The 27,824-nt window shown below is 40.9% G+C and overlaps 1 protein-coding gene across 1 annotated transcript in view; it reads left to right on the top strand.

The window, feature by feature from the left end:
* Positions 1-3,941: 3,941 nt before the first annotated feature.
* The window catches only part of CPA6 (carboxypeptidase A6), a 93,178-nt gene continuing 69,295 nt past the window's right edge, over positions 3,942-27,824 (top strand). Inside the window, exons 1-2 of the mRNA XM_030511078.1 lie at positions 3,942-3,989; positions 12,328-12,866. Of these exons, the coding sequence (XP_030366938.1) occupies positions 3,942-3,989; positions 12,328-12,866 (587 nt within the window). The remainder of the gene's footprint in view (positions 3,990-12,327; positions 12,867-27,824) is intronic.

The following is a 27,824-nucleotide window of genomic DNA, read 5'->3' on the forward strand; positions in this document are numbered from 1 at the left end:
TAATAAGAAAGGATTAAGGCTGTTGAATTGCCAGTAATCACTGAGGCATGGGACATTAAGATATGACATTTTAAAAGCAGTGAGTCCTAACCTTCATTTGCTAAGATCAAAGGATAATTTGAGTAACCATACTTTCCAGAGTACCTGTTTCTTGAGTACACCAACAATTATTTTTTTTAATCTCACATATTCTCACCAACTCCATTTATAATGGAAACCAAGGTGTGGGCATACCTGCAAAAACATCTGCATTTAACAATGGACTAAAGTGCTAAACACTAACAAAGAAGTAACTCCACGGCATTTTTTAGTTTTTGTCATGCACAGTTTGAAGTTGCAAGAGCATGTCAGCTGTAGGAGGTGGAAATGTGTTATTTCTGACACTAGATGGCAGGAGACTGACGTAAATTATTTCTAGTAGGTCATAGTAGCCTTCTTAATAAGTCAGCTTAAAAACCAAATGCCTGCCATTTTATAAATCGGGTAATAAAATCAAACTGAAAGATACAGCGAGGGCTCTGAAATAAAGCAGAACAGATTTTTATGTTTTTAAAGCTAATATGTTTCTTAGAGAATGACCGTGTTCAAATACACACATATAATCACAGTAATTAGATGGAGTTTATCATGGGTTAAAAAAATGATGGCACCGATTCTGCAGATTTCAAAGCCCAGTGAAGTTTTCCCAGATATGATTAGAAGCCAGTGCTGTATTTAGAAACTGAACTGCATGTAAGAAAGTTGTGAAACATCAAACTTCAGAGTATACGTTTGTTAGAAAGAGAGATCAGGATGAAACCTAATCAGAGAGACAGACTAATCCACACCAAGTAAAGGCTTTTTGTATCTTCTACTAAAGTGCTACTTGGCACAGCTAGAGGAAAGAAGCCAGACTAGAGGGACTGAGGTTCTGATAAGCACTTTAGATAGGTTCACATTCACCCTTTGCTCCCTTCTATAAGTTTATTCTTCATAGTCTCTGGCTTAAACCTTCATTAGTTTTGGATAGGAATCTTCAATGTTATCAGTGCAAAGGGGCTTCTTAATTTAATTCTTACAAGTAATCCCAGTGGTTTGTCACACAGTGTTATGTTGTCTGAGAGGGATAGAGGTACTACAACTGCCTTCCTGCAGAGCTGGTAAGTTCTTTGGGCTGCAGGGAGCCACTCACCCCCTACAGCAGTTCTTGCTTTAGCACTGGACTTGCAAATAGGCAAGTGTCTCCAGCTCTTCAAGGCCATGAGGCTGATGTGCTGCAGGAAAGCTGGAAAATGAGAAATATCAGGTGTGCCATATGGGTAGGAGATCTTTTTTTGTGGGTTTATTTTTAAAAAATAGTAATTCTTGATAGGATTAGTTTTGTCACTGTTCACAATTTTCAAGAGGTTTTGCTGTCACTTCCAGGCAAACCTCAGGACAAGCAGGAGAGGTCCATATCCACACATTAGCATGAAAGAGATTGTAAAGAAGGCATTTTTACTGAGAAGTTTCAGTGGTCAAAGTAAGTAGTTTTAGCTCAGCTACCAAAAGAAAACCCTGAAGCTGCCTGCAATTACCTATCTCATGCCACAAGTGATCTGCACTAGCTAGAAAGACCAAGTATGTCTGTACAGCTATATGAGGCTACTCTGCAAAAACAGCACAGTGAGTTGCAGTGATATATTGTCGTTCTGATTCTTTGAACTTTGAATATCACTAAATGCTTGGAAGGATACAAGACTCCAAGACATCCTCACTTTCGCATTCATTAAGAATTTCGTCAGTCTGTTTCTTTATCACAAGTATATTTTACAGTAGTTACTAGCTACATCCATCACACAAGGCTGTAGTTAAGATAATACAGGGCCAGAAAGACCAGCTGTCACTTTTCACTCTTCATTAAGTGCTTTTTGAAAATCATGAGTATCATTGTACCTCTTTTCAAGACAGGGAAACATAAGCTGAGGAAGATGATGTAATACGTGCAGCCATCAGCAGGCTAGCAGCAAGGCCCAGTCAAAAATTTAAAAGTCCCTCAGAATCCTGGTCCCAGATTTTAACCACTGTTTCCCAACAGCATGTTAAATACCCATAAATTAATCTTGTTTTCTTTTGTCATCTCTAATTTTGCTTTCATATTGATGTTTTATATGTAGTGAGTGCTTAGGAGGTCAACTATCCCCTAGTAATCAAAACTGGACTAGTCCCAATCTCCTACTAAACAACTTCAGCTGATGGTCACTTCCACATTTATAGTGGATCCTATCAAACACAGGATAATTGTCTCAGATGTTACAAATTATCCATTTACAAATAGGAAAAGCACATCAAACAGAACTTAAGCCACCCAGGTGATCCTCTGTACATCATTGCTCCTCTGCAGATTGCACTAGTTGAATGTGGTTTGCAAGTAAATGCCTTCCAGTAATGCATTTACATTTACTTCCAAATCACAACTGAAAGTCCTACATCAGGCTTAATACTTGTATCTATGGAGCCTTTTTCAGATGGTTCCCATTAATTACAATTTTCTAATAACCACTACTTTCTGCGGTTTATCCATCAGTTCTTAAACTGTGAATTTGCTCTTCACTGATATTCCATAGAGCTATTCTTGATTTGTGCTAATCAGAACATCAGGCAATATGAATCATGTATTGTACTTCTCCAAGGTCTGAAAATGTTGCACTTATACAGCAATCAAACCAACTTCCAGAGGGGTAACTTATGCTTTTGAAACAGGTGTCAAGCATACTTGATTCAAATTTTTTTTTCACAAACCATACTGACTAGCATTACTTCTACTCCAACCCTCAGACTTTTTTCTGATTGCATCATGTATAAACCACTCCTCTCTCTTCCCTAGGACTTGTGTCAGAACAACAAGCTTATGCTTACCTGGATCAGCCACTGTGCCTTTGTAATATATAACATGGAACAGTATTTGACTTTTCCATAAACTTTTCAGAAATCTGGTATTTATTTAAAATCATGAGGGACCAGGATACAGCTTCTCTTGCTATTCTGATTAATTTTATTTTTTTATATCACTTGTTAGATATTGTTCATGTTCCTCCTTGATTACTGCTGAAACAACTTCCCGATTCTCTTGTGGTATAAGGATATAATGTTGTTTCTTGCTTCTTCCCAAATACAGAACAGATTTTCCTGCTGCTATTTCTGCATTATTATTAACAATTTACCCATCAAGCAGTGGCTCTTTGCCACTGCTAGGACTTACACTGTACCAAATGTATTTAAACCCTTTTGTTCTTAGGCTTGCCAGTCATTAATTTCGTCCTGGTGGTTTTAGATCCTCTTATAATTCAGAATTTATAAAGTGTAGAATATGTGTATCCACTGCTATATATTTCTCCTTTTTTCTTGTTACATATTGCTTTTTTTTATTTAATTGCTGCACCTATCTCAATGCTGAACCAGGATGGGCTTTTAGCCAGTGCTGTCCTGTTTCCTGGGAAATAGAAATTGTTGAATTGCGTCTTCAGGCCATAAAATAAGGTCTTCTCAAAGAACATTTCAATTCAATATAAGTTTTATTTCTGTATATTAGAGCAGTGTGTAGGAAATAATACATCTTTTCCATTTAGCCTTTAACAAATCCCAACCAGTACCCTTCCAGGGCTTTGTTAATATGTTGATCCACAAGTATCAAGATCCCACAATTCTTTCTTAATCAGATTTTAAACAGGTAATGGTGTATTTAATGTGAAAGACCTTCCCATGACATGCTTTTTACTCTCCGCACCCTCCCTACATTGGTTAAAAGTAGTTTCTTTACTGTAGAGTAACTGGTCTTTTTGAGGTGTTACAGAAGACGACTGTATTACAGCTGTTCTACAAAGGGGTGCCATCAATTATCTCTATTTCTGGCAGGTAATTGAGAATACTGACAGAATGTGCAACTGCCTCTAAACCACCCAAGGGCATTTTGAACACCAAAGATGCGTGGAATGGAAGGAAAGATCATGGCACTTCTCTTGCTCCGAAAGGTAAGAATATATTCCAACAATGGGATGGTACAACCTTCAGTTAGTTGTATAGCAATTTCCTTTTAAGTGTGGTCCTTCCCAGCTGTTAGAGAAAGCTCTAGATTATCATTCTGAATCCTTGGATTTAATCCAGAGATAACTGTCTCTGAGCCGAGAGATTTTTGCTATGGAAACAGTTTCCATGGTGCATGGATAGTCTAATTCTATCAGATGTATCAACCAATTTGACAAAATTTGGCCAAAGTATATACAGACTTACTTGCCATTTTCTTGGAAACAACAGTAATCTCAGCTGCAGTCATTGTTTATCCCCAGTGATACCTGTGTCACTGGAAGCAAATAGGGGTTCTGCCAAAATACTTCCATATTAATGAAGACATTACTTGAATAGACTACCCCGACCGTTCATAAGGATCTTCACAACTGAGCTTTGCACTAATTAAGGGCAGCAAACTGTAATTCATTCCCAGGGAAAAGGTCCCACAGCTCTTCTTACTTGGTGCCTTAGAATGTGGAAAGTTTTCACTCTGTGGAGCCCGGGTCCTAAAATATTCATTGCTTGTCTGGTATGTCAGGTGCACATTGTGGGCAGGAAAGCAGGATGCCAGCTGAGCTGGAAGGAAAAAAAGAAGCAAACACAACTTTTAAAGTTTAGCAAGGTAGTTGAATTGAAAATTGAATAATTGAACTGATAATTGAATCTGAATTGAGTTTATCTACTATACATAATTAAACTTAACCTGGGTTAAATGTTATCATAAAGAATTACACCACTTCTAGAGTTACACAGAGATTGAAGGATGACATGTGGAACACTTTTAACAGTGTTGAGAAACAGCGGAGAAAGGCTTCACTTACAGAGGTTATAAGTTGCCAGCCACTGACTGACTACTCAGAGAGGTGAAAGACGGTTTAACAGGCTCCTAAGGAGTAAAGGTATCTTCTGCTCTGCTTGGCTGTTAATGCCCAATGTCTTTATGTGTTTACATTTGTGGACAGTAACACAGCAGCTGAAAATAATTGCTTGCAGTTTTTTTTCTTGTTCCTCCTACAGTGAAACAGCCTATCAAAAAAAAAGTACAACTTTACATTTGTGGGGCGGTGGACGGGGGGTGTCTTTGCTTGTGCAGGGAAGTTTCATCAATCCAAGTAAAAATAAAGTGAAAGAAACCTGCACTCCTGTGTCCCAGCCACTTTCCGTCATGCCTGAAACTATGTTTAAGAGAGCAATAAGTGATAAAGACTACTTGCTATCCAAGCTACCAAACAGTAGGTACTTTATCTAATGAAGAAAAACAGATATACTGCATTCAGATCATGTACTATAATGACTAGCTTAGATGTCACCCTAAGATAACTCTCCCTATCAACAGCAAAGAGAAAAAGTTAAAATGTGATCTAAAATGTTCTTCAACTATATCATGTGTCCTTCCTGTACTGTAATGCTGTGTGAAACAGCATTACCGACATGGGTGTCAGGTGAAAATAACGCTTGATCTGCACTGGAGGAAAATACTAATGAGTGTTTAGCAACTTTTTATTTCTTTCTACAAACCTTTTTTATTAATTTCTCTTAGTAAAGAGTTAGAAACAGTTTTACAGGATGTCCTTTAAATTTTTGGAATTAAAGGAGTACCTAATAGTTCACTTTTAAAGGACGGGTCCCCCAACAAGAGATCACTACAGATAACAACTTTTATGCATATTCCAGTCTTTCAGTGCAAATTTCTGGATCCCACAACTTCCACCAAATGATGAAATGATTAAATTCTCATTATTATATTCTTTCCTGAACCAAAAATGATGTAAAGTCAGGTCTTTTTAAGCCAGTAGAATATTTGTCAAATTGACTCAATTGCTGTAAGGTCAAGTAGAGTGATAATCAGAAACATGGGGGGTTGAGTTCAGATTTTATCTTTTTGGCATCAGATTTTCATATTTATGATTATGCTGCAACTGCTGGTACCTACAAGCTTCTGCCTCCCTGCCTTTTCTGGTTTTGTAACCACTTGCTTCTGATTTGAACTGCACTACCAAGATGGAGAAGATAGATAAACATCAAGTTAATGTTAGGGAGCAGCAAAAGCTGGCAGCTCCCTGCAGGTGAGGGAGCATTAGGGGCTCCCCAGCGTGGCACCACAGGGCAACCAGGGGCACTGGGAGCAGCCCTAGCCCCAGGTATTGGGCACCTCCATGAGGACAGGGACAGCCCCAAGCCCAGCTGGGATGTGGTCCTATAGGTGGGCTCAGTTGGTGGGGCCCATGACTGGACAGGGCAGGGCTGTGGGGAGCTGGAGACCAATCCTGCTGCAGCGCCACTGGGGCTGCTATGGGGACCTGGGCTGTGGGCAGAGGCAGGCAGGGTTGGCAGTGCCTTCGGGGCACTGGCAGTTCTCTATCTCCTAACTGAAAAAATTTCCTCTCATGGCCAAGCTCGCGTGCATCCAGTTTGTTTGAAAAGCTGCTGACAGGTGGTATTGTTTCGCTCTAATGCTGCCTGCTTGTAAGATGCAAGGATGTTTGCATTAAATATGCTTTTCCTCCTCTGTTCTGTTCTCTTTTCTGACATATTTCACCAGATCTAGACTTTATTCCCTGGCTTTTTAACATTTCACAACTGGAATGACAGAATCCTGCAATACCAGTATTTTTACCATTTTCATTTTCCAGTCTTTTCAGCATTTTTCAGTATTCAAGTTGCATACATCTCTGAAGTACATGCTACCTAATTATATACAGTTTCAGGCTATTAAGGCATCCAAATTTGAAGGAGGACAATCAAAATATCATTCCAGGCACAGATGGTAAAATGACCTGATAATTATCAGGCAATGTTAAGGGTGAGAAAGGGAGGAGGAGGAAAGACGCTTTTCATGCCAGTGCAGCTGACAGATAAATTAACAACTCAGTCGTTCCTGTTTCACCTACCTCCAGAATGGTATTCTACATAATGTTCCCTTTCTTCCCAGAAGATGTAACGATAGACCACTGCAGAACGTCTGCAACTGGGAGCTGCCTGAGGAGTTGCACAGCACGCTATTGTACTGAACTTATTCTTTCAAAAGTATCTTTTCCTCCTAAATATTTTCATATGTGTACATATGGTAAATGGTAGTTGGTATAAATAAAAGCTCAGCACCTGTCATCTTTTGTGTGCAGTAGCTACTATAGAGCAATTATAAACAGTTCAATGGTTCAGAAGTCACTTAGATTTCTCACCGTGTTTCCAAATAAATAATGTTATTGTTTGTTCTTTCTTCCCAACATTATGAAAAGTCATTACTGGGTATCCAATGATTGCAAATAATGTGTATATTAAAACTAGAACATAACCTTTCATTGTGAATACGCTGCTCCCCTTAGAGCAAAAGAAGTGAAACAAACTGTATCAAATCCTGAGTATGCTCAGGCAAGTTTGAGGCTCCAGGAATTAATGTATTTGCCTGTTAGATTAAAAATACAATCTAATACAAATTCACTAATGGCGTGTGTTCCAGCGGTTATTGTCAGGAGACCCAAATGCTAGACTTACAGTTGCCAAGGACTTGCTCTTCTTCCTGGGACGAATGTGCAGCCTCCCCATGTCTTATTATCCCCATGTGTGAAACAACTCCAAAATACTGATTACATGAAGTTAGAGGAAGGCTGAGATCTTTGATTACTGCAAAGCACAGAAATTGAGAGAGGGCTGGAGGAATGTGCAATACAAGTTGAATGTGTTACTAGACACAAATCATTTGTACAGAAAGTAAACACACATGATTTGTGTAGGAGGTGCAAGAAGTTTCTAAATTGCCATCCTCCTATTTCCCAGTCTGAAATTTTCACCAGAACAGAAAAGCTAGAGAAATCTCTTGCCTAATGAAAGGCTGTATTTTGACTCAAATAAAAATCCTGTAGGTTCAGATATAGGAAACCTTTTTTTATGTTTCTCTGTAAGTGCTAGCAGGGGTAAAGAAACATCAGAGACAAAGTCTACATATAGTCACACTGCAATTTGTTTATCCACTTATATACACTTAGAAAAAGGAAAAAAAGGTTTAGGGAATTGTCATGAGCAATGCTTTATTTCACAACTCTTGGCCAAAAGTTTAAAACCAAGTGGCCACGCATATCTTAAGGCAGAATCTGAAGACAGAACAAGCTTTTCTTCACAATATTGCCTGCCAGAATCCTTCAAAGAATATTTTTTTTTCCTCCCATGGTTAGCTTTAATTAGAAATTCTATATGTATAAAGAAAAGCATGAACACAAGCATAACAGTCTTTCCAAGATTAAAACCATGCTAAGGAACAGAACTCATCAGGTTTGTAATACTGTCATGTGAGGTTATCTATCAATATGGTTTCTAAAGACTCCTGGGGGGGTTGATGTGTTGATGATTTGTCTGTTACACATCTGATTTCCTTTAGCTCCTTTTAAAGCATACACATATTTAAATGTCTCTCATTTCTACAAAATAGGAAAGAATATTTAACCTGTGTTCCTATCCTCCTGCAGAATAACAGGGTAATAGCAGAAGACAGAAATACTTCAAGAGTTCCATTCTTTCACTTAATTGAAACATTGTATAACAGTTCAGTGCCATTGACACAAGTCCAAATAAAATGACTCAGTTATAGTAATGAAGCATCCCCAAGTAAGCTGATGATAGAATGTCAAAGTTCTTAATTGCAAAACTCATCCCTTTTGAAGACATGTGTAATTCACTTGAGAAAGCTAATTACATCTTAATACCCTGCGAGGCAATGTTCAGAACTGGTTCACTGTTACAAAACTAGCTATCATTTACTCTTTCTGGTGCTGCCATGTCTTAGCCCCAGTGAGAGCAGGGTGATGGTGACACCTTCCCAAGTGCCAGTTATTAGGAGACCCAGGAAGAAGTACCTTCTGAAAGCTGGAGGCGGACTTTTTAGAAGAGCAAGTAGTGATAGGACAAAGGGTAATGGCTTGAAACTGAAAAAGGGTAGATTTAGATTAGATATAAGGAAGAAATTCTTCACTGTGAGGGTGGTGAGACACTGGAACAGGCTGCCCAGAGAAGCTGTGGCTGCTCCATCCCTGGCAGTGTTCAAGGCCAGGCTGGATGGGGTTTTGAGCAACCTGGTCTAGTGGAAAGTGTCCCTGCCCATGGCAGGGGGTTGGAAGTAGATGAACTTTAATGTCCCTTCCAAACCATTCTGTGATTCTACGACCACATAGCTGTGTTAGCAGGCTGAATGTGAGGTTGAAGAAACTTAAAGGAGATGGGAGCAGGGACAGGGAAGGATGTAAGGAAAGGTAGCAAACATACATAGAGAAGCACAGGCACGTCTGTAGAAGCCTGATACCCCAACTAAGTTTAGACTAGCTCAGGTACCAACAGCAGCTTGTCCCTGACAGTACAAAGCTCAGCACAGCCTAGGGGTAAATCCTCAAGTTATCAGCTCTCTGTTGCTACATGAACACTCCTGACTACATGGAGTGGTTAAAGTTATAAATGAGACTTTGGCACTCATGCATGGATTATGTTGCTTTCATGTTCTTTTAGACCCTCAACCTAAGCTAACACAGAATCAGCAGGGCCACTTTTACTGTCCTTCACCTGTCAAGGTCGCTGTTTGAGTTAAGAAACGGAAAGCAGATCTGGAAAAGGACATTGCACTCAATTAACTTCAATCTTTTTAAACTAGATATAGCAGTGCAAATCCCAATACGAACACACTTATTCCAATTTATTTTTAACCAGCATGATTTAAACTAGAACAACATGAACCTTGTTTCAACTCCTGTTTCTGAACCATTATGGCTCTAACAAACGTACACCAAGGATTGTTTATTCAAGCTGATGTACCCTTCTCATGAAGGTCAGAACAGGTTGCCCAGAGAGGTGGTGGATGCACCATCCCTGGAGACATTCAAGGCCAGGCTGGATGTGGTTCTGAGCAACCTGATCTAGTTGAAGATGTCCCTGTTCATTGCAGGGGGGTGGGAGTGGGGGGTGGATTAGATGACCTTTGAAGGTTCCTTCCAACTCAAACTTTTCTATGACTCTGTGATAAGGTGAGAGTTAGGACAGCTCAAAGGTATAAAATACACTTAAACTATTTCCTTTTTTCTACTCTTCTGTGTAACTACAGACTTCTCAATAAATGGCATGTTCTCAAGTTCATGTGGCAAATGTAGGCTGCCTGCCCACTCACTTTACACGAAGCCTTTCTTGTTTCCAGGCCATGTAGAATTGCCTCTGTTTCAGCAGCTTGTGTTCCTTGTAAAGTGTGGGATGCTGTGATAAACCCCACATCTTGTTTTATTAAGGGAGAAACCATATCTCGGTTTTTCTCCTGTTCCTTCACACGCTCTCATCACCTTCAAGTCAAAGCTGCACATCAAAATCCTTGATGTTGGCAATTCCTCTTTTCAGCTGCAAGAAGTGAAGCAAAAGAAACTCCTACTTTCTTCCTCACAAATCCTTTGCTTAGCTGGGTGCAAGTTTCATAGCCACATCTTGTCAGGAAAGTAGACTTACCACATGTGTAACGTCAAGTTGAACTACAGCGTTTTAATCCCTTCCTAGCTGCCAGCACGTCAGAGTTCTAGCCCTCTGTTCAGTCTGCCCCATCACCTGCTGATGGATTAGAGAGAGAATGAGGGATCTGTACCCCGCCCCACTAACCCTACCCCCATTAAGGCCTTTTTTGATGTTTTTGAGCTATTTCTCCAGATTCTCCACAGCTCTAAAGGTGTGATTTTTAATTATTTTAAAACTTATTTTAAACAGGCAGAAGTAGGACATATTAGCAAAGATAGCAAGACATTTCTTTGAGTGCTTATTCCACATTCTGTTACTTATCTTCACTGTTTAGTTTTGGTGCTTGAACTCCCATTTCTTTGTCATGTCTTCTTGCATTTTACTTTCAGGGAATGTTTCAGAAAAGTAGGATTTAAGACTGGCATCTAGAGCCACAGAAGCCCATAATAAAATTCTCCCTAACTCTAAGAGGAAAACTTTTTTTTCCCTCTTGAAAGAAAAAATTCTGGAATAGTAGCCAAACTATTTTGCAAACAGAAGCCAATAGTAAAATTCTTCCTAACTCCAGTAAAGCCCGGTTTTCATCCTCAAAGCAAATATTTTAGAATAATAGCCAAACTACATTCGCAAACTTTTTAATAATTGATGTATTATCTGATGCATTTCAGGTGTAGCAAGGACACATAGTAAGAAAAGTAACCAGAAACAGCATGTGAAATAAAACACTGGTTTCTGTTCCAGTACCACACTCATGCCCTCCAAAAGTCACTTACTTCTTTTCAGAACAGCTGGTTTTACCTTTGAAATCACCTCTGAACAAACAGTAGAGCTTCTATTAAATAAGCGACTGTAAAGTTAAAGTTGCATTTGTTACAAGACTGAAGATTTGCAAAAAAGGCTTTGGGTGTTGCCTGTAGTAAATGGGAAGTGTTTTCAACAAGAGATGCACAACACCTCATGCTGAATGCATATCTGTGTGTAAGCACACATACAAATTCACCTCTGCATAGCCTCACCAGAAATGAATTCAAGATTTTAAGCAGGGAATGTTACAGGGGGACAGGCAGCTCAAGGGTGAGAGTGCCAGTAACCAAACAGAAGGAAATAATCCCACCCTGGATCAAGTCTTTTCCATCTCCAGACTCTTATCACAAAACTAGTGTCAGATTTAGTGCCGGTATGGAAAAAAGAGACAAAGGAAAATGTTCATTTGCCTTTCAGCCGTAGAATATGAAGCGTGTAAGGTTTAATACAGTCCTTTTTGAAAAGCTCCCTGTGTTTCGGAAGCATTAACAGGGATTTACAGTAGTTCTCACACACGTTCAAATGTCAGCGGTTTTATCTGTCTACAGCCACTCGTTATTTCCACTCTGAGAGCCTGAGAATCAGTTGGGTTTAAGCACTTTTTGCTCCTAGTAATGAAGGTCAATCTAAGAGTATCGAAGGGGCTATCAGTTTATGCCATATTGGCGTATTTTATCTACTTTAACAAGTACTCCAGGTGTTTTCCATAAACTACAATTATTTGCAACAAAACTCTCCCCATTTTCCTTGCTATTCCCAGTGCTCCAGTGACTTATCTTTATGTGGCACTTTCACCAGTGTAGAAAAGAGGCAGCAAACCCTCTGCTGGAGGGGGAGAGCGGGGAAGAAAAAAAGAAAAAAGAAAAAAAAAAAAGCTGAGTTTGTGTTTTATTTTAATCAGTCTCTCCTCCTCTATCCCATCACCCGGGCCCACGACTTTTTGCAACACTGGTAACTTGAAATCCCACTTTCTCCTTCCTTCGTGGTTCCTAATGGAACTCTCCAACGCTTATGTTTTTATAGACGTCTCACCGGACCCATCTCTTTCGCCCAACTGAGAAAATCACGGAGATAATCCCCCGACGCCGCTCACTGGTCGCAGCACCTGCGGGTGCAGCCCACCCCTCGCACCCCTGTTCCCGCAGCCGCCGTGCGCGCGGGGGGCTGCTGGCAGCCGCACCCCCCTTGCCCGCCCCCGGCCCCCCGGGGCAGGCGGTGGCTGGGGGGCCGCGCACCCTCCGCACTTCCAGTCCGCCCTCCCTCCCCGCCCCGTCCCGCCACCGTCCCCGTCCCCCCCCCGACTCTCTCCCCTCGCCGCTGGCACCAGCGACACCTCCGACCGCCCCGCTCCTCCCGGCCCCCGCCTCCGAGCAGGCTTTGTGTAAGCGGCACCCGCCACCTGGGCCGGGTGCGGCGGCACCGGTGTTGGCGGTATCGGTCTCGGTGGCAGCGCGTCCCCGCACGATGCCACTCCGCGGACGCCCCGCCGTGCTCCTGCCCCTTTGTCTGCTCTGCCTCCAGGCTGCGCTACCGCTCCGCGGCCACCGCGGCCGATACGCCGGGTAAGTCCGTCCGTCCGCCCGCCGCCCCTCACCGCCCCGGTGGGGTGGCAGTAGCTCCGCGGCCGCGCTCCTTCTGCTGATCTGCCCCAAGAACCGGCTTGTACAGACGGGTTCTGCTGAGCGGTTGGTTTGCTTCTTTCCATGCAGCTGTGGCATGCTCCGGCGCTTTCTTGCAAAAGGTGCTTAATTCTCCTGTAGCAATCGGAAGGATGCTACATTGGGGGAGGAAAGTTTTAGTGTCCATGTAGAAAGAGAAATTGCAGTTGTACAGTGCAGAGGTTTCACCATGCTATGAGATAAATGAAGGTTTGTATTTTCCTTTAGGGGACAATTTTAGTGTGGGTTTTTTTTAAAGCTGAACAATGTGCGGTCTTAATGCATAAATAGCGCAACCAATAAGGGAACCTGATTAACCTTACTGTAAGCAAGTGAAGACTTTTACATGTGTTTCAAATTAGCCTTTTTTTAACTTTTGTTTTCATTTGAAGTTCAAATGTGTGTTAGAAAGACGGAACTAAGCAGTGATAAAAGGCAAACTGTGGTATCAGTGCTAGGCTTTGCCTCCAAAGTGTATGTTCTTTTTGCCTGGTTTAAAGACTCCGGTTTTAGCAAGTATTTAACAAAATAGAGAGCTTTGTGATGCAAATGAAAAGACAGTCATACATCAGGGCATTAGAAGCCAGTGGCATCTTTTCACAGACACTATAAAATTCATTCAAACTAACCAGCAAATTCTTCCGGAGAAGCACACCTCCCTGTGGAAGTTAGAACTGTAGTATTCTTTTTATTATATTAAAGTAGCCAAGCCAGGCATGGAAACTCCACTACTAAAATGAAGCTTAAAAAAACCCAAAACATTCCTTGAGCTTCAAGGACATAGTAATGTGATATGAAGCCATTCACCCTTAGGTCACAATTAGTGACAGAAAGTAGTTAAACAATTGACAGCTGTTTCACAATGTCCAGTTAGTTCCTCTGTCCCGGTATCTGTCCTCACTGTGTGACACCAAACCGACCACCACAGTCAGGAGCTCTCCTGGCAGTGCCAGAAAGGAACAGGGCAGAACACTAAACTGTTCTTTAAAACCAGGGTCCTGTCATAAGGTTTGTGCAGCACCACTGTTCGCTCTGTCTGGAGCCCATTGCACAGTCATGGTCCTGATAAGACCCAATTGTTTTAAAGTCAAGATTGCGTTGAGTTTATTTGTAGATGACATTGAGATGAATAACACATTCCCAGTGGTGGTACGTAACTTTTTCTGAATGTTAGTTACGTGAGCTATCTATTGATCAACGGATGAGATGTCAAAATACACATTTTAATATCCTCTGCATTGAAGTGAGATTGTCTATCTATAATCCAGTTGCTTAAAATAGAAAAACAATGCATGCAGATTCATGTATTTGACCTCTGCTCAAGTATGTGATTCACCAATTCTGTTACAAGTTTTAAAAATAATTTTCTTGTTGAATCATTTTACGTACCCCAAGTGACGTCTGAAGGACCCACCCAAACCCTGTCCTAGAAGATTTTGCATAGAGTCAAGTCCAGAAAAATGAGGTGTCTCATCAGTTTCCAGAATTTAGGCAAGCACAACAAAAATCACTACTAAAAAAGAAAATAATAATAAAAAATAAAAGACTAGAGTTCATTATAAAAACTCTTGGTCAATAGGCAATTGTAGTAGGGGGCCAACATACATTTACAAGCCTTGCTGAAAATGTGGTCACATTTGTAACAGAAACCAGAATGTGTACCACATGTGTAACACAAACTGGAAAATAACCTGACCTTTTTCCCACTCTACTAATCTTTTCCATTCCTACTATCCTGGCATTATTTGTGTCAATAAGAGATGATGAAAAAAGTTTTTTGTACCGGGATGATGATTCCTTCAGAGCTATGAATACATCTTGTCCTTCTGAGACATCTGTCATCAGCCCAATGTGTTGGGCGGAATCATTTAATTCCCTCTCTGTGTGCAATTGATTAGAAACAGTTGAGCGGGTATTGCCATCACTCCTGAACCTGGTCTCATCACCCAAAGGGAAAAATATTTTGGTAGGGTTTTGGGTTTTTTTTGAGAAAGGCAATAAAAGGGGTGTCCCTACCACCTGACTTCATTTTGTGCTAAGAAATGTGTGTCAATCCTAGTCACTTCTATGAGGCTGTAACATATAGGGTAAAGGCATAAATAGAATTAGGGCAAAAAGGATGAGAGAAGGAAAAAAAAAAACACCAAACAAAAAAAGCAATGGAAAATATTTCTCACAAACTGAGGCCAGCATTAGGAGGCACAGAGCAATTGCAGCTCTTTAGCTGAGGACTCCAACCCAAGACAATTAATTGGTATTGCACATGTTTCTCCAAACCAACCTCTCCAAACTGTGTTCAGAGCAGGCCAGGTGGACATATGGACATATGTCCGTATGTCCACCTGTCAGCGCAGGTGCCATATGGACAGATCTTTAAGCAAATGCATTCCAGATACCTTCAGGAAGCCAACATATAGTTGGGACATCTCAGCAAGGAGCCAGGATCACTCATGCTCACTGAGTTCACTGTGGAGTAGGTGTATTTGCCTTTGGCTGCCTCGCAGAACATGCAGGAGTTCAACCAGCCTCTGTGCTCTTGTGCCTGCAGGAACTCAAGAGCAGCTGAGAGCTACTGTCTTCACCTCTAAAAGACCCTGCTAACCAGCTACCCTGCAGCAAATTCAAAACTATACTCACACATTTTTCCTTCTCTCACTTGCATGCTCTGCCTAAAGGTTCCAGGGGACATAGGCAATGGGAGGGGACACATCAGGGTTTGGGCAGAATATATGTGATATAGTCAAGTGGATTTTGCAGGAGGCCATTACCAGAGGTTCAGACAGGGGCAACAAGGATAACCAAATGTATGGAATGGTTTGAGTGCTAGGACTCTGGTCTCTAATAGAAATAATGTAGGGCCTAACAGATATCTACAACCATTGAGGGACATGGAGGTAGCAGATAGAGATAAGTTGTGCACTGTTTCTTCCAGTTACAAGTAGGAGATATAAAACTAATCTAGTAGGAACCAGGTTGAAAAGAAACTTCTTTACCCCACAGGTGTGAATCCTTTGGAAATCCTTGCTGACGGATGTGAAATGTTTACAGGGATTCAAAGGGGCCTGACTGGTCTGTGGAAGGGAGAGTTACCAGGTGTGCTACTGAAAGGACATCCAGCTCAGGAGGTCACTGCATTGAAAGTAACTGTAGGCTGGGAGAGTACTCAGCGGTAATACTTTTGACAATTTTCCAGAGTAGGGTACTGGAACAGATGGACTTTCGGTGGTTGTTTTTGAGCAAATGCAGCAGTCTTCCTCTCTTAGGAATGCTATGAAGGAGGTGGCTACCCATTAACAGGTCAAGGTTTCTTAGGACAAAAAGCATCTCTCTCATTTATTCTTTAAAAAATGCTACTAAGATCTTTTTACTCCAGCTCACCTACCTCCACCTTTATATGGCAGTTGTGCATGTTCCCTCCATTTTCTACCCCACTTCCTGTTCTTCCAAAGCCTTTTCAGAATTGTGCCTTATCGCACCTCTTCTCTCACCTCAAATAACCAAATGCAGGCAAAAATCTTGACCAGACCCTCTTTAAGTTTTTTACTGGACTTTTTGGAGTCTTTTTAAATATTGGATCAAGATGTTACCTCCTCCAAAATCATGCAATCAACTAGGTTGGAAAAGACCTTGAAGATCATCAAGTCCAACTGTTACCCCAGGTTGTTGTTCTGTGGGTTGCAGTGCTGCAGATAATTGTCATTTCTCTTGGTCAGGTAAAGGCTATGGTAAAGGTTGTGTAACAACCATGTAAAATAAGCTGGGCATGATGTTGAGATGGGTAACAAGGAGACTGAAGTCAGTAATGTTCTGCAATCCAAGATACAATATGCTGCAGCTACTGGTACGTCACATCCTGAAAACTGCATAAAACAACTATTCATGTAGATAAGCACAGATATCAAATCTGAGAGCATGTGGCAAATTTCGAGTATTTTAATGCTCATTAATATCCCTACATACCATAGCTAAGTGCCTCTGATCCTCACAATACCTTACACACAATAGCTGGCAATTGTTCTGTCTTATGGAAAAAACACATGGGAGTGTAATGAAAGTGAGTTGCTGAGGGAATTGAGAAGTGGAAAGGAACTGCTTCTGTGCTATTCCCCTCTGCAGATTTTTTCCAAATGTTTTAATCAGGGACTAAAAAATCTGCTTTGCTGTGTAAAAATGGCTCGCTCTTTCTGCTGCTCAGCTCTCCTTCCCCACCCCCAAGTCAAAGTAAAATGTCATACACACAACTGGCAAAAAAAGTACTTGGAAAGCACACCACCAGCCTTAGATGGAAGTTAATAGTATTAATTCAGATGAAAACAACACTTAGTGCTTCTCTAGGTGGTGTTGGGGAGCTTCTAAAAGGTGAAAAGCTGGGAGCTCTCTAGCACAAACAATTTGAAGTATCCTCTTTTTGATTAACCAATAATTCTCTAATCAAAGCACCACTGATTCCTAAAAAGAGCACACATCAGTGGAATCCACAAGAGCTCTGGGACCCCTGTTACCCATTCTTGTCCTAACACCACAACTCTAATTTTAAACTTTCTCATCACCTGATATTCCCCTTGTACAATATCCTTTATGTTCTCTTAGAGGGGGGAAAAAAGATACTGCCAAGTTTTCATTCTTTTTCTCATCTAAGTCCAGGCATAATGAATTTACCTTTTAAAGCCTCTCTGCCCTCCTCTTTATAAATGAGAAATATGAAGTGTTTCAGTTGCTCTTTCCCTTTTTTGTTTTTTTACTTTACTTTTTTTAAATAATTGGAACCACAATGCACATCCACATTACCCAGGTGAAGTGAATGCCAGGCGAGGAGGGTCCTGATTCATTATGGCTGCGTCCAAATTGATCTCCAGGTTCATGTCCATGTGAGCATGGTCCCATACTTGTCCAAACTGGGACCCCAATGGGTGGTGGTGTGGTTCCTGTCTGGCCTCTGCAGGTGGAAGAAAGTGGCAGAAAACATGGGGAGTAAGGGAAGACATCATAAAAAATCAGGACATGGGCAAAGCTTGCACCCATGCTTGGGAGCTCTGAACTTTTCCTAGGGTTTCCTACATTAGATGCAACATATGGTCTTCCAGTAAGAATAATTCTTTGAGAAGTGTAAAATCAATTCCAGTAAACATTTACACTTTCCTTGTTTTTATAAGTATATATGTTACAAATGGGAATGTAGTATAGTATTAAAGAAAATTCATGTCCAGGCTTGGTCCATACAATTATGTTCTGCAAAAAACAGGATACCTTGAAGGTGAACTTAAACAGAGATACATATAAAAAAAGAGAATTCACATATCAAATCTATCTGGACCCGCAGACTAAAGTATCCACTTTATATCCACCAGTTTCTCTGTCTCATGGAAATAAGCCAGCAAAGAGATACAGCTTTTCCTAGAGCTTCTGGTACTAGTTGCAGTGAACTCCAAAGCTCCCACTTCTACGCTATACCCACTTCATCTGCTGCTGCTGTGAATTCACTCTCCCAGAGTCTCTCAGGGGCTTCTTAAAATGAAGTTCTCAACTCTGAATGCTTTGTACAGGACTTTAACAAGCATTTAACAGGCGACAGATACTATACAAATCACGTACATACTGATTTTTTTTTTTTTTTTTAATAAAGAAAATTGGAATCTAAAATATGTGAGCAATTCACATGAAAGACAGTGGAACTTACTTGTAGTCCAGAAGGAAAATTATGGTTCTGGTAGGAGCAAATTTGAAAAAGGGAGGCCAAAAATCTGCTTTCCTTGAATACATTGCTTATAATTTGTGGGGAACCCTAGTTTCACGCACTGCATAGAGCTGTATCCCACACTGCACAATAAACAGGTTCCCAAGGTCTCCTGAAATTCTAGTATCTGTAAAAATGTCATCCATATGTCTGAAACAGCCTTACTTGGTCAAAATGTCATAGGAAACGTTTATTGCTCCATCTAGTTGAAGGTGAATGGCCACCATTAATCATTTCTCCCTATCTCCAGGAGGTAAACTCTGTCATCTCTGTTTTGCAGAACTGTCCTTCACTTATCTTTTCTCCTCAACTTTAACTCTGAATACATAACAGAAATTGTACTCCCTCTTCTATTGTAGAACATCGTATTTAACAGTGTTCTGTGTGTGTAATATTCAGGCAAAAGTCGAGAAAGAAACAGACATGTTGATCGTATATTGGGTGTCTGTTCAGTAGTCTGTAAGAAAAACCTGCTGTGAGTATGCATATAGTAAAAACTGAAATCAGGCAGTGTATTTCATCATTCTGTATATTTACAGTACAAGCAACATGATTTGTTTTGCTCCCAGGCAGGAGATAAGGAGAATATTCCTGCAGTTTGACCATCTACACCAAAAAAGTATTAAAATAAACAGCAATGCTACTGTCCCCTGCCCACCTAGCTTACATATTTATGCTATCGGTATTACTTTTCATGCAGAAAACAACTTTCAGTGAATCCTGTACCCTCCGTTCTACTTACAGTGATAAGCAGGTTTGGTTGCAAAATGAGAACCAATAATTACAATTATACATTAAACCTGTCTCTGAAAACCCTGCTGCAGGCAAAACTCCTTGCAGAAATTTACAGGACTTTTGCTGGTCTCAGATTTGCAGGAACCTACAGTCAGCAAACTTCTGAGACAATTGGGCCCAATCTCAATTTATATTTTTTCTGTAAATTTTGATTCTGATTTGAAGGCTTTGTTCACATGGTTGAGTACAAAGATGTGGTTCTGATTTGATATTGGTGTTACAGCAAAGCAGACGTGGATTTTAAGGGCGCTACAAATCTACACCTCAGTATGTCAGATCAGAATCAGACCTTAAATAGACACTGAATTTAAGGAAAGCATCTGCAAGTAAAACTCTAAAACTGCTTTTTGTGCAAGACACCTGAGCATAGGTCAGCCAAAGTACTCTGAATTAAAGATATTCAGACCAGCAAATGGATGGGGATAATATATTCCATTTTTTTCTAATGCTTTGTACATTTTGAGCTGGCCAAATGAGGAGGAAGGCCAAGGACCTTACTGCTTTCTTGTGAAACTAAAAGCGAGGCATTGTGCATCACCCAGGAGGAGCAAGGATGCCTGGTCTTTGGGGTGGGTGCTGACACAGGCTGGCATACAGCAGCAGGCAGGGAGCACAAACCTATTCCTTCTGCCTGTGTCTGCTCTGTGCAGGCTGGATGCTTGGGAGAATAAAGTTCTACCAAGCCCCTCTTCCACTGGGGAATGATGAGACTTGCAAGCGTGCTTTTTTAGAGAGAAGCCAAGCCATAAAGTTACAAGGCAAAGCAATACACAGAACAGCACTTGCTAAGATGTTTTAGACTGGTTAAATACACCCATGAAACAAACAGAATTATCTCATCAAATCAAAACATTTTTTTCTTTTCTTTATGATCTGCAGCTCAGTTAAGGCTTCTATACAGGGGAAACTACCAAAGCATGACCTTGAAAATGAATTTGTAGGGGGCTTATTATGGTAAGGTTATTCGAAGAAAAACTTACTCTTTCATATATCATACCATATTTCACATTCCTTCATGAGACTAATGCTGCAGTTTGCAGCACTTCATGGTTGACTCAGAGAGACAAAAAGAGTGTCTTTTTATTTTTAATTTAGATTAAAAATAAATTGTGGGTGGTGTCAGCCCAGAAAGCCAACCGTATCCTGGGCTGCATAAACAGAAGCATGACCAGCAGGTCAAGGGAGGTGATTCTGCCCCTCTACTTCTCCATGGTGAGACCCCTCCTGGAGTACTGCATTCAGCTCTGAAGCCCTCAGCACAGGAAAAATATGGACCTGTTGCAGAGGGTCCAGAGGAGGGCCACAAAAATGTTCAGAAGGTTGGAGCACCTCTCCTATGAGGAAAGATAGAGAGAGGTGGGGTGGTTCATCCAGAAGAGAAGGTTTTGGGGAAACCTTTTAGCAGCCTTCCAGTACCTAAATGGGGGCTACAAGAAAGATAGAGACAAAATTTTCAGCAGCGCCTGTTGCAATAGGACAAGGGCTAATGGTTTTAAACTGAAAGAGGGGAGATTTAGGTTAGATACAAGGAAGAGATTTTTTACAATGAGGATGGTGAGACACTGGCATAGGTTGCCCAGAGAGATGTTAGATGCCCCACCCCAGGAAGCATTCAAGGCCAAGTTGTATAGGGCTCTGAGCAACCTGATCTGGTTGAAGGTGTCCTTCTCATTGCAGGGGTTTGGACTAGATGACCTTTCAAGGTTCCTTCCAACCTAAACTATGATTCGACTCTATGATTCTATGATTTTTGTGTTGCATTTGGATAATAACTCATGATTACAGTATCCTACAGGTTTGAAAGTCTCAGGTAAGCAGCATAAAAGGTGGTACATCTTAATTATAAAACAACAGCTTGTTAGGCCAGAAGACTAGGAAACTTTTTTTTTTTTTTTGAGGTGCAGGTAGCATACATGATAAAACTGTGGTCTGTGGATGGATTTTTAAATGTGAATGTTTTTGCCTTTTTTTTTTTTTCTCCCAAAACACTGAAGGTGCTAACTTCGTTGAAATAAATGAACAGATTCATCCATAGCAGTCATGCATTGGATTATATAAGTATGGGATAGGACCCTGAAAGAAAGTCAGGCCTCAAGGACAGACATGAGAAATTGCTTTAGCAGGCCTGATGAAAACCTGGTGCACTCTTTGATTTACTCCCCTGTACTCCTACCAAGATTACCACCAGATGCTACTCTAAGGCTGCAATGCAGTGACACTGCCAAAACCCATGAACCCCTGCTAATGGCCGGCTGTGGCCAGGGCAGGCACTTGTGCTCCCACTGTTCCAGATGTGCAGCCCCTGCTCAGAGACTGGCACTCCTCTGCCTACAGTGAGCCAATTCTAGGAGCAGGGTGAGCAAAAAAGCAATTTCCCCCCTTTTTTTTTTTCTCTTTCCTGGACTAACTGTCAGCTTGTCAAGCTGGGATTTGGCTGCTGCAGAGCCTCTGGGGTGTTCGTGTTGGCACAGGGAAGGGGCGGGAGTGGCTGGTATTTCAGGACCTGCCTGCATACCTCAAGCCTCTCAGTCTCCCTATGCACATATGCACTGGAGACAGTTGACTGAAACCAGTTAAATTCCAGATATGAACTCCAAGGAGTACACCATGGTTTTACCTCAGCAGAATTTGGCTTCCTGACCAGCCCCAATTGCCAGACTCCTCTCCAAACTGATGTCAGTGGAGCAATTCCAGATGAGTGTTTCATGCTCACAGGGAGAATAGTGGGATGCTTATTTTCAAGTAAGTGCCTTCCTGAAAGTGCAAAATCAAAGAAAATGTTAACCTTGGTACTAGCCATCATCACACTTGGGGTTTCGAAGCAAAGAGACATCACTCCTAACCATACAATAGTTTGGGTTGGAAGGGGCTTTCAAAGATCACCTAGTCCAACCTACCTGGAATGAGCAGGGACATCATCAACTAGATGAGGCTAATGTCTGAAGAAGATGTGAGTCCTTCTTTATGAAATAGGCAAGACTAACGTGATAGTGTCTGCAGAAAAATAACCACTATATTTATTGAATAGGTTGTTGTTAAGCAAGCAATAGCTGTATTTGTCAAGAAAACGGGGAAGACGTTTAAATAAGGATGTTTTATTATGACATCTGCCTTTTTTTTGTCTCAGTGCAGTTTCAACAGGGAAATAAACCTTGAACTGTGTAGGACAGGCAGCCAAGAACATACTCTGCCTAAAATCTGTACCAAAAAATAAGAGTCACCATGTAAGCACACTGCCAAGTCTGGGCTAGTAAGCCAAGTGTCTCAGTGGAATGAGCTCGTGTCATTGCCGGCAGTACACAGTGTAAACATACCCTATGACACAAAGACAGCACGTCATGTCTTTATCCTAGTCTGTTATCAACAGACTGGACCCCTGATCCATCTGCCTATGGTAGCGACAATGCTATGAGGGATGAAATGAAATGAAAATGCATTCCAATGAAAATGCATATGGAGATTTTTAATAGAACACACAGTCTAAGTAATTTGCTTTCTTTGTGAAAAATTAGTTTCACCTTCAGTCTGTTCAGCTGAGGTTCTTTTATTTTGCTTTTACCAAAAGCAGTTATCTTAGTTTTGATATAGTCTTAAAATCATGGCCTATTCAGAAAAGCCTGAGAGGAAATCAAAGCATTGGAGTATAAATGGTAAAAGCTTTTATGTTCACTATCCAACAGCAAAAGAGAATTCCCGATGCATTTTCTGTGGCCTAGCCTAGAATTGTAACTGCAGTGAAATATATAATTATGCAGGTTTTGATTCCTACTGCAAGAGTTGTTTCTGTTCAATGCTAAGTTTTCCTTAGAGAGATTGGTGGTTCTCCTTCCGAAGTAGCTGCAAGGAGTGGGAAGCACAGGCACCAAGGGCTTCTGTTCTCAGCAGAAGGGCGACCACAAATTGTGGCGTACCTTGTCTGCTTGGCATGGGCTATTCAGTGTCTGAGCACATCTGGTGTATCGTATCTCTCAGAGGCCTCAGGCAAATAAACATCACCTGGTCAACATCATCAACCTCTGTCAAACAGACATGTGACAAAGACACTGATCTGCTCTTGCCGGACAGTTCTGTGCCAACATGGTGATAGAAGTGTGGGTATTTCAGGCTCAAATTTGATAAAAGAGGATTCAGGGGCTTCAGCCTTTCCTCCCTTCTACAATGTATGCTGTTCATCACATGGAGCAGTTATGTCTTTCAAGGCCTTGCATCTAGCCTCACCTGCCAAAAATGTCTATCAAATTAGGAAATAAGTGTCCAGTGAATTCAAGTGCTTTTGCGGTTCAGAAGCAGGTTAGTAGGTGTCACAGACCTGGAGGCTTGAGGACCATCAATGTCTCACCCTAGCATCCACGCCCTCCATGTATGCTTAGTTCTTAGCCAGAGGGCACCATGCAACCCACCAGTGTGTTATTTTTCCTGTGTCCTTCCCTCTTTCCTTGGACCTATCATCTCTTTTCCATAAGGTAACTGTCATTTTTTGGCTATATGGTGAGTGAAAAGTAGTTAGCACAGGTTGCCTTGCCTGACCAAAGTGGAGAAGGATTTGTAATTATTAGCACGTGTCACCCACAAACAGATGGGAAAATAGTACAAAACCATAGAAAGATTCATCTGCTTAAGCCTCTAGGAGATGATGGAAAAGTGAAGTAAAGTCAGTCTCCTACATGGTAAGGAGTCAGTATAGACTAGTGCTCTGGATGAGTTAAGCCTTATGTCTCCTTCTTATGAGGGGCGACCTCTCCAAATGCTGTAAAAGCTCCACTGAAAAATGGTGGGTGGAGGGGTCCAGGGACCAGGAAAACCTAATTTTTTGCTTCTGCTGAATGAAACTGTAAGAGTGGGGAGAAAACCTGCAGATTTTACCTAATCAGACCAGATCAGTCCTACCAATCTGCAGACAGTGAGACAATGCCATGAAACAGTTCAGGTGACAGAATTACAGAGAACAAGGGATCCACATTGTGCTCTGTGAAATCTGATCATTCTGCATTGTTTTTCTTTAATCCAGCATCCATTATCTCTGCTGAAAAAAATACACGTGAGCTTTTATGTGTGGGAACTGCACTGGGGGTGGTCTTTGAATTAGAGGGCATTTGCTCGCAGAGCCCGTAACAAGTCACTCTGGCTGCAGGCAGCAGAGTTATACTGGGAAAAAAAGAAGCAAACAGGAGACAAAAAACATTCTCCTGGATGGTTAAAGACAGGTCTGTGAAAACTATGAGATCTGAGGGAAGAGATTTCTAATATTGAGGTGTGTTTACTGTGTAGTGACATTAACCGAGGGAAGCGAGATACAATATTTAAAGGTTTATTCTACAGGTAATCTACACGATTTCAGTTATCTTGTTAGTACTGATGAAACACAGTCTTAATGATGGAGTAGCTAATAGCTGGCCAATAAAAATGCAAAATAATCATTCTGTTAAAACATATAAAATGAACAGAAAAAAAAAAAAGGACTTTATGCAGGAGGAAAACACAGGGATCTCATTGGGAGGACCAGTTTCACAGCAGCCAATGGAAAACATAATTGTTTGTTAGGGTGTATTTAGCAACTGACAATCTCTTTGCCCTACTGGAAAACATGACACAAAAAGTAACACAAACTTAAAGCAAACAAAGAAGGAATTTTAAAATTAATTGTTGTATAAAGAACTTTGCTGGTATAAATGGGCAAATTCAAGGTAATATTTTTTAAGTGATTTGATAAAATTGCATGCAGAGTATTTATTTTTAAACTGCATGGCTATAAAACACCAGATGTTGTACAATGAAGTAATGTCAGAAGAAGACTGGAATCCATTGTCTATGAGGAAAAGGCAGATGCTTGCTTTTAGCAGTGACATTATGCTCATAAAACAAGAAAGTTTGCTTTCAGTGCAAGGACACCAAGCACTCTTCACTGCATTCAAGACTTGTTTCTGCATTGCCTGTGGGGGTTTGTTGTTTTAAGCTTAATTATTACTCATGCGAAACAGGGAAGGGGGAGTTTAAAATTAGAGTTTATGGTGGAAGAAGTAAGAGTTGTCCTATGTTACAGCAGGGATTAACCAAAGGAAACACTGTCTCTTGGATGAGCATGGCAGCCAAAGCTGAGATGCCTTTGGTGTTTTGGCCACGTGTTGTCTTGATGTATGGCTTAGGCCATTACACTCTGTATTTTACAAAAGAAAAATGGAAGTACAACAAAAAGATGTATTTTTCATTTGAGATGGAAATACCAACATTCTGATATAAAAGCAAAGTATCACCTCATATATTTTGCTGCTTTTTGCATAATGTAAGGTTTTGGCAGCTTATTCCTAGCCATGTCGTATGCCAACTCCATTTTCCATGAAACTTTATGTAAGGATAACTGGGCACAAGATGAATGTAACAAGAAAGAAGCTGCAGAAATATGGAGCTGACAATTTAATAGTTTTGTACAACTGTACATTTGTGGTAGTAATCCACATAATGCATCAAGCATAGCTCAGTGCGCACATATTTTGCACATCACAGCTTTATAGACTGAAATAATTGCAAATGAAAATGAATTCAGTTTAAGTCAGTGTACAATGTAAAAAAGACAATTTAAATTTTATATTCATATAAAAGCAGAGAATGTGGGTTTATCTGGATTTTTTAAAGTTACCTAACAACACAAATAAACACAGTTGTGTATTTGGGTTGTGATTTTAGTGTTTAGTGGACATGTACTGTTGCTGCCAGTTCAAAAAAAAACCCCAAATCTTCAGGTTATAATTTTGCTCAATCAGCCATATCAAAGTAGCTCTCCGAAGAAAAATACAGAGCAAGGCTGAGGATCAATATTGATCATGATTCAATATTGATTGAGGTTTCAAAATTTGTGCACTCAAGGTAGCATAAGACAATGCAAACATGTATTTATTCACACAAAATGTGATCTGGTTCTTCTCGTCCATTTCAGTCAAATTGAGCTACATCCTATTTATCTACCAAAAACCTCAGCAAAATTAAATAGACGAGCCAAATTGTTCCTTCCCTCGTTCCAGCATTTCACCTTTGATGGTGAGCAAGTTGTTCGAGGCTCTATCTGATAAAATCACTGGGTGCTACAGCAGCAGAAGCAGATTTTTAGTGAAAATGCTGCTTGGGGGACATACCTTGGCAAGCAACAGCTCCCTGGTGGAAATAGCATTTGTCATCAAAAGTTCTTTTGCAGAAGGCATACATAGTTTTTTAGTTGCTGTTTTCAAAGGACCTTTCCTTTTGCTGTCTGTGCAGGTGCTGAGCTGAGATTACAGCCTGCTGTGTAAAAACCAGCTCCTTTTCCTTGTACCTGCCTCTCAGCTGTCACCCCCCTTCTACTTCACTGTCCTCAGGTCTTGTAAACAGCCTGCAGAACTGTTCTGGGTAGGGACTGGCATTCTACCACCTGCTGGATCAGCAGATAACTCCAGGTCTTTGTTGTCTTGTATCTGCAGTATAATCAAGTAATAGTAGTTTCAGCTCTAACACAGGTATTTTGGACAGTGAATCCAGGCAGTGTGATGAATTGCAGTCTTATACAGGCGAAAATAAGCTTAACTGGTTTTTATTGATTTGAATGCTTTCAATTTAGGGATTTGTTTTCAGTTGGACAAAAGGCAGTAAATGCTGATGAGATGATTTGTTTAAGGAGCTAGCAGTTCTCTTCAGGATTTCATTATTTTTTGTGAGTTATTGTAACAGGAAAGAACCTAAATTGCATTTATGAACTGGGCCTAGGAAATGAGTAGGAGGCTGAGGGAAGACCTCATCACTCTCTACCCCTACCTGAAAGGTTGTAGCGAAGTGGGGGTTGGTCTCTTTTCCCAAGTAACCAGTGATAGAACAAGAGGAAATGGCCTCAAGTTGTGCCAGGGGAGGTTTAGATTGGATATTAGGAAAAATTTCTTCACCAAAATGGTTGTCAAGCACAGGAGCAGGCTGCCCAGGGAAGCGGTTGAGTCACCATCCAAGGAGGTGTTCAACAGATGTGTAGATGTGGCACATAGGGACATGGTTTAGTGGTGGACTTGGCAGTGCTAGGTTAACAGTTGGACTTGATGAGCTTAACGGTCTTTTTCAACCTAAATGATTCTATGATTCTGTAAACTGATAGTTTCCATCAGGTATCAACAGAAAAAGCTCCGTTTCTTAACATGTTGAGTTGATGTGAGCAAGGCTGAGAAAGAGTTGATACCTGAGTTCAAGACTCTTCTGACAGCCTCTGAACTTGGTACCTTGTTCTCTTGAATCGTTTGGATTTTCTTGGTTTATTTGCTTGGCTTTACTACTTTTTTAGATGTGAGAATTGGAAATTGTTATCGATAGAGAGGCGAGTAAGC

Source organism: Strigops habroptila, chromosome 1, assembly GCF_004027225.2.
Source record: "Strigops habroptila isolate Jane chromosome 1, bStrHab1.2.pri, whole genome shotgun sequence".
Taxonomy (NCBI): domain Eukaryota; kingdom Metazoa; phylum Chordata; class Aves; order Psittaciformes; family Psittacidae; genus Strigops; species Strigops habroptila.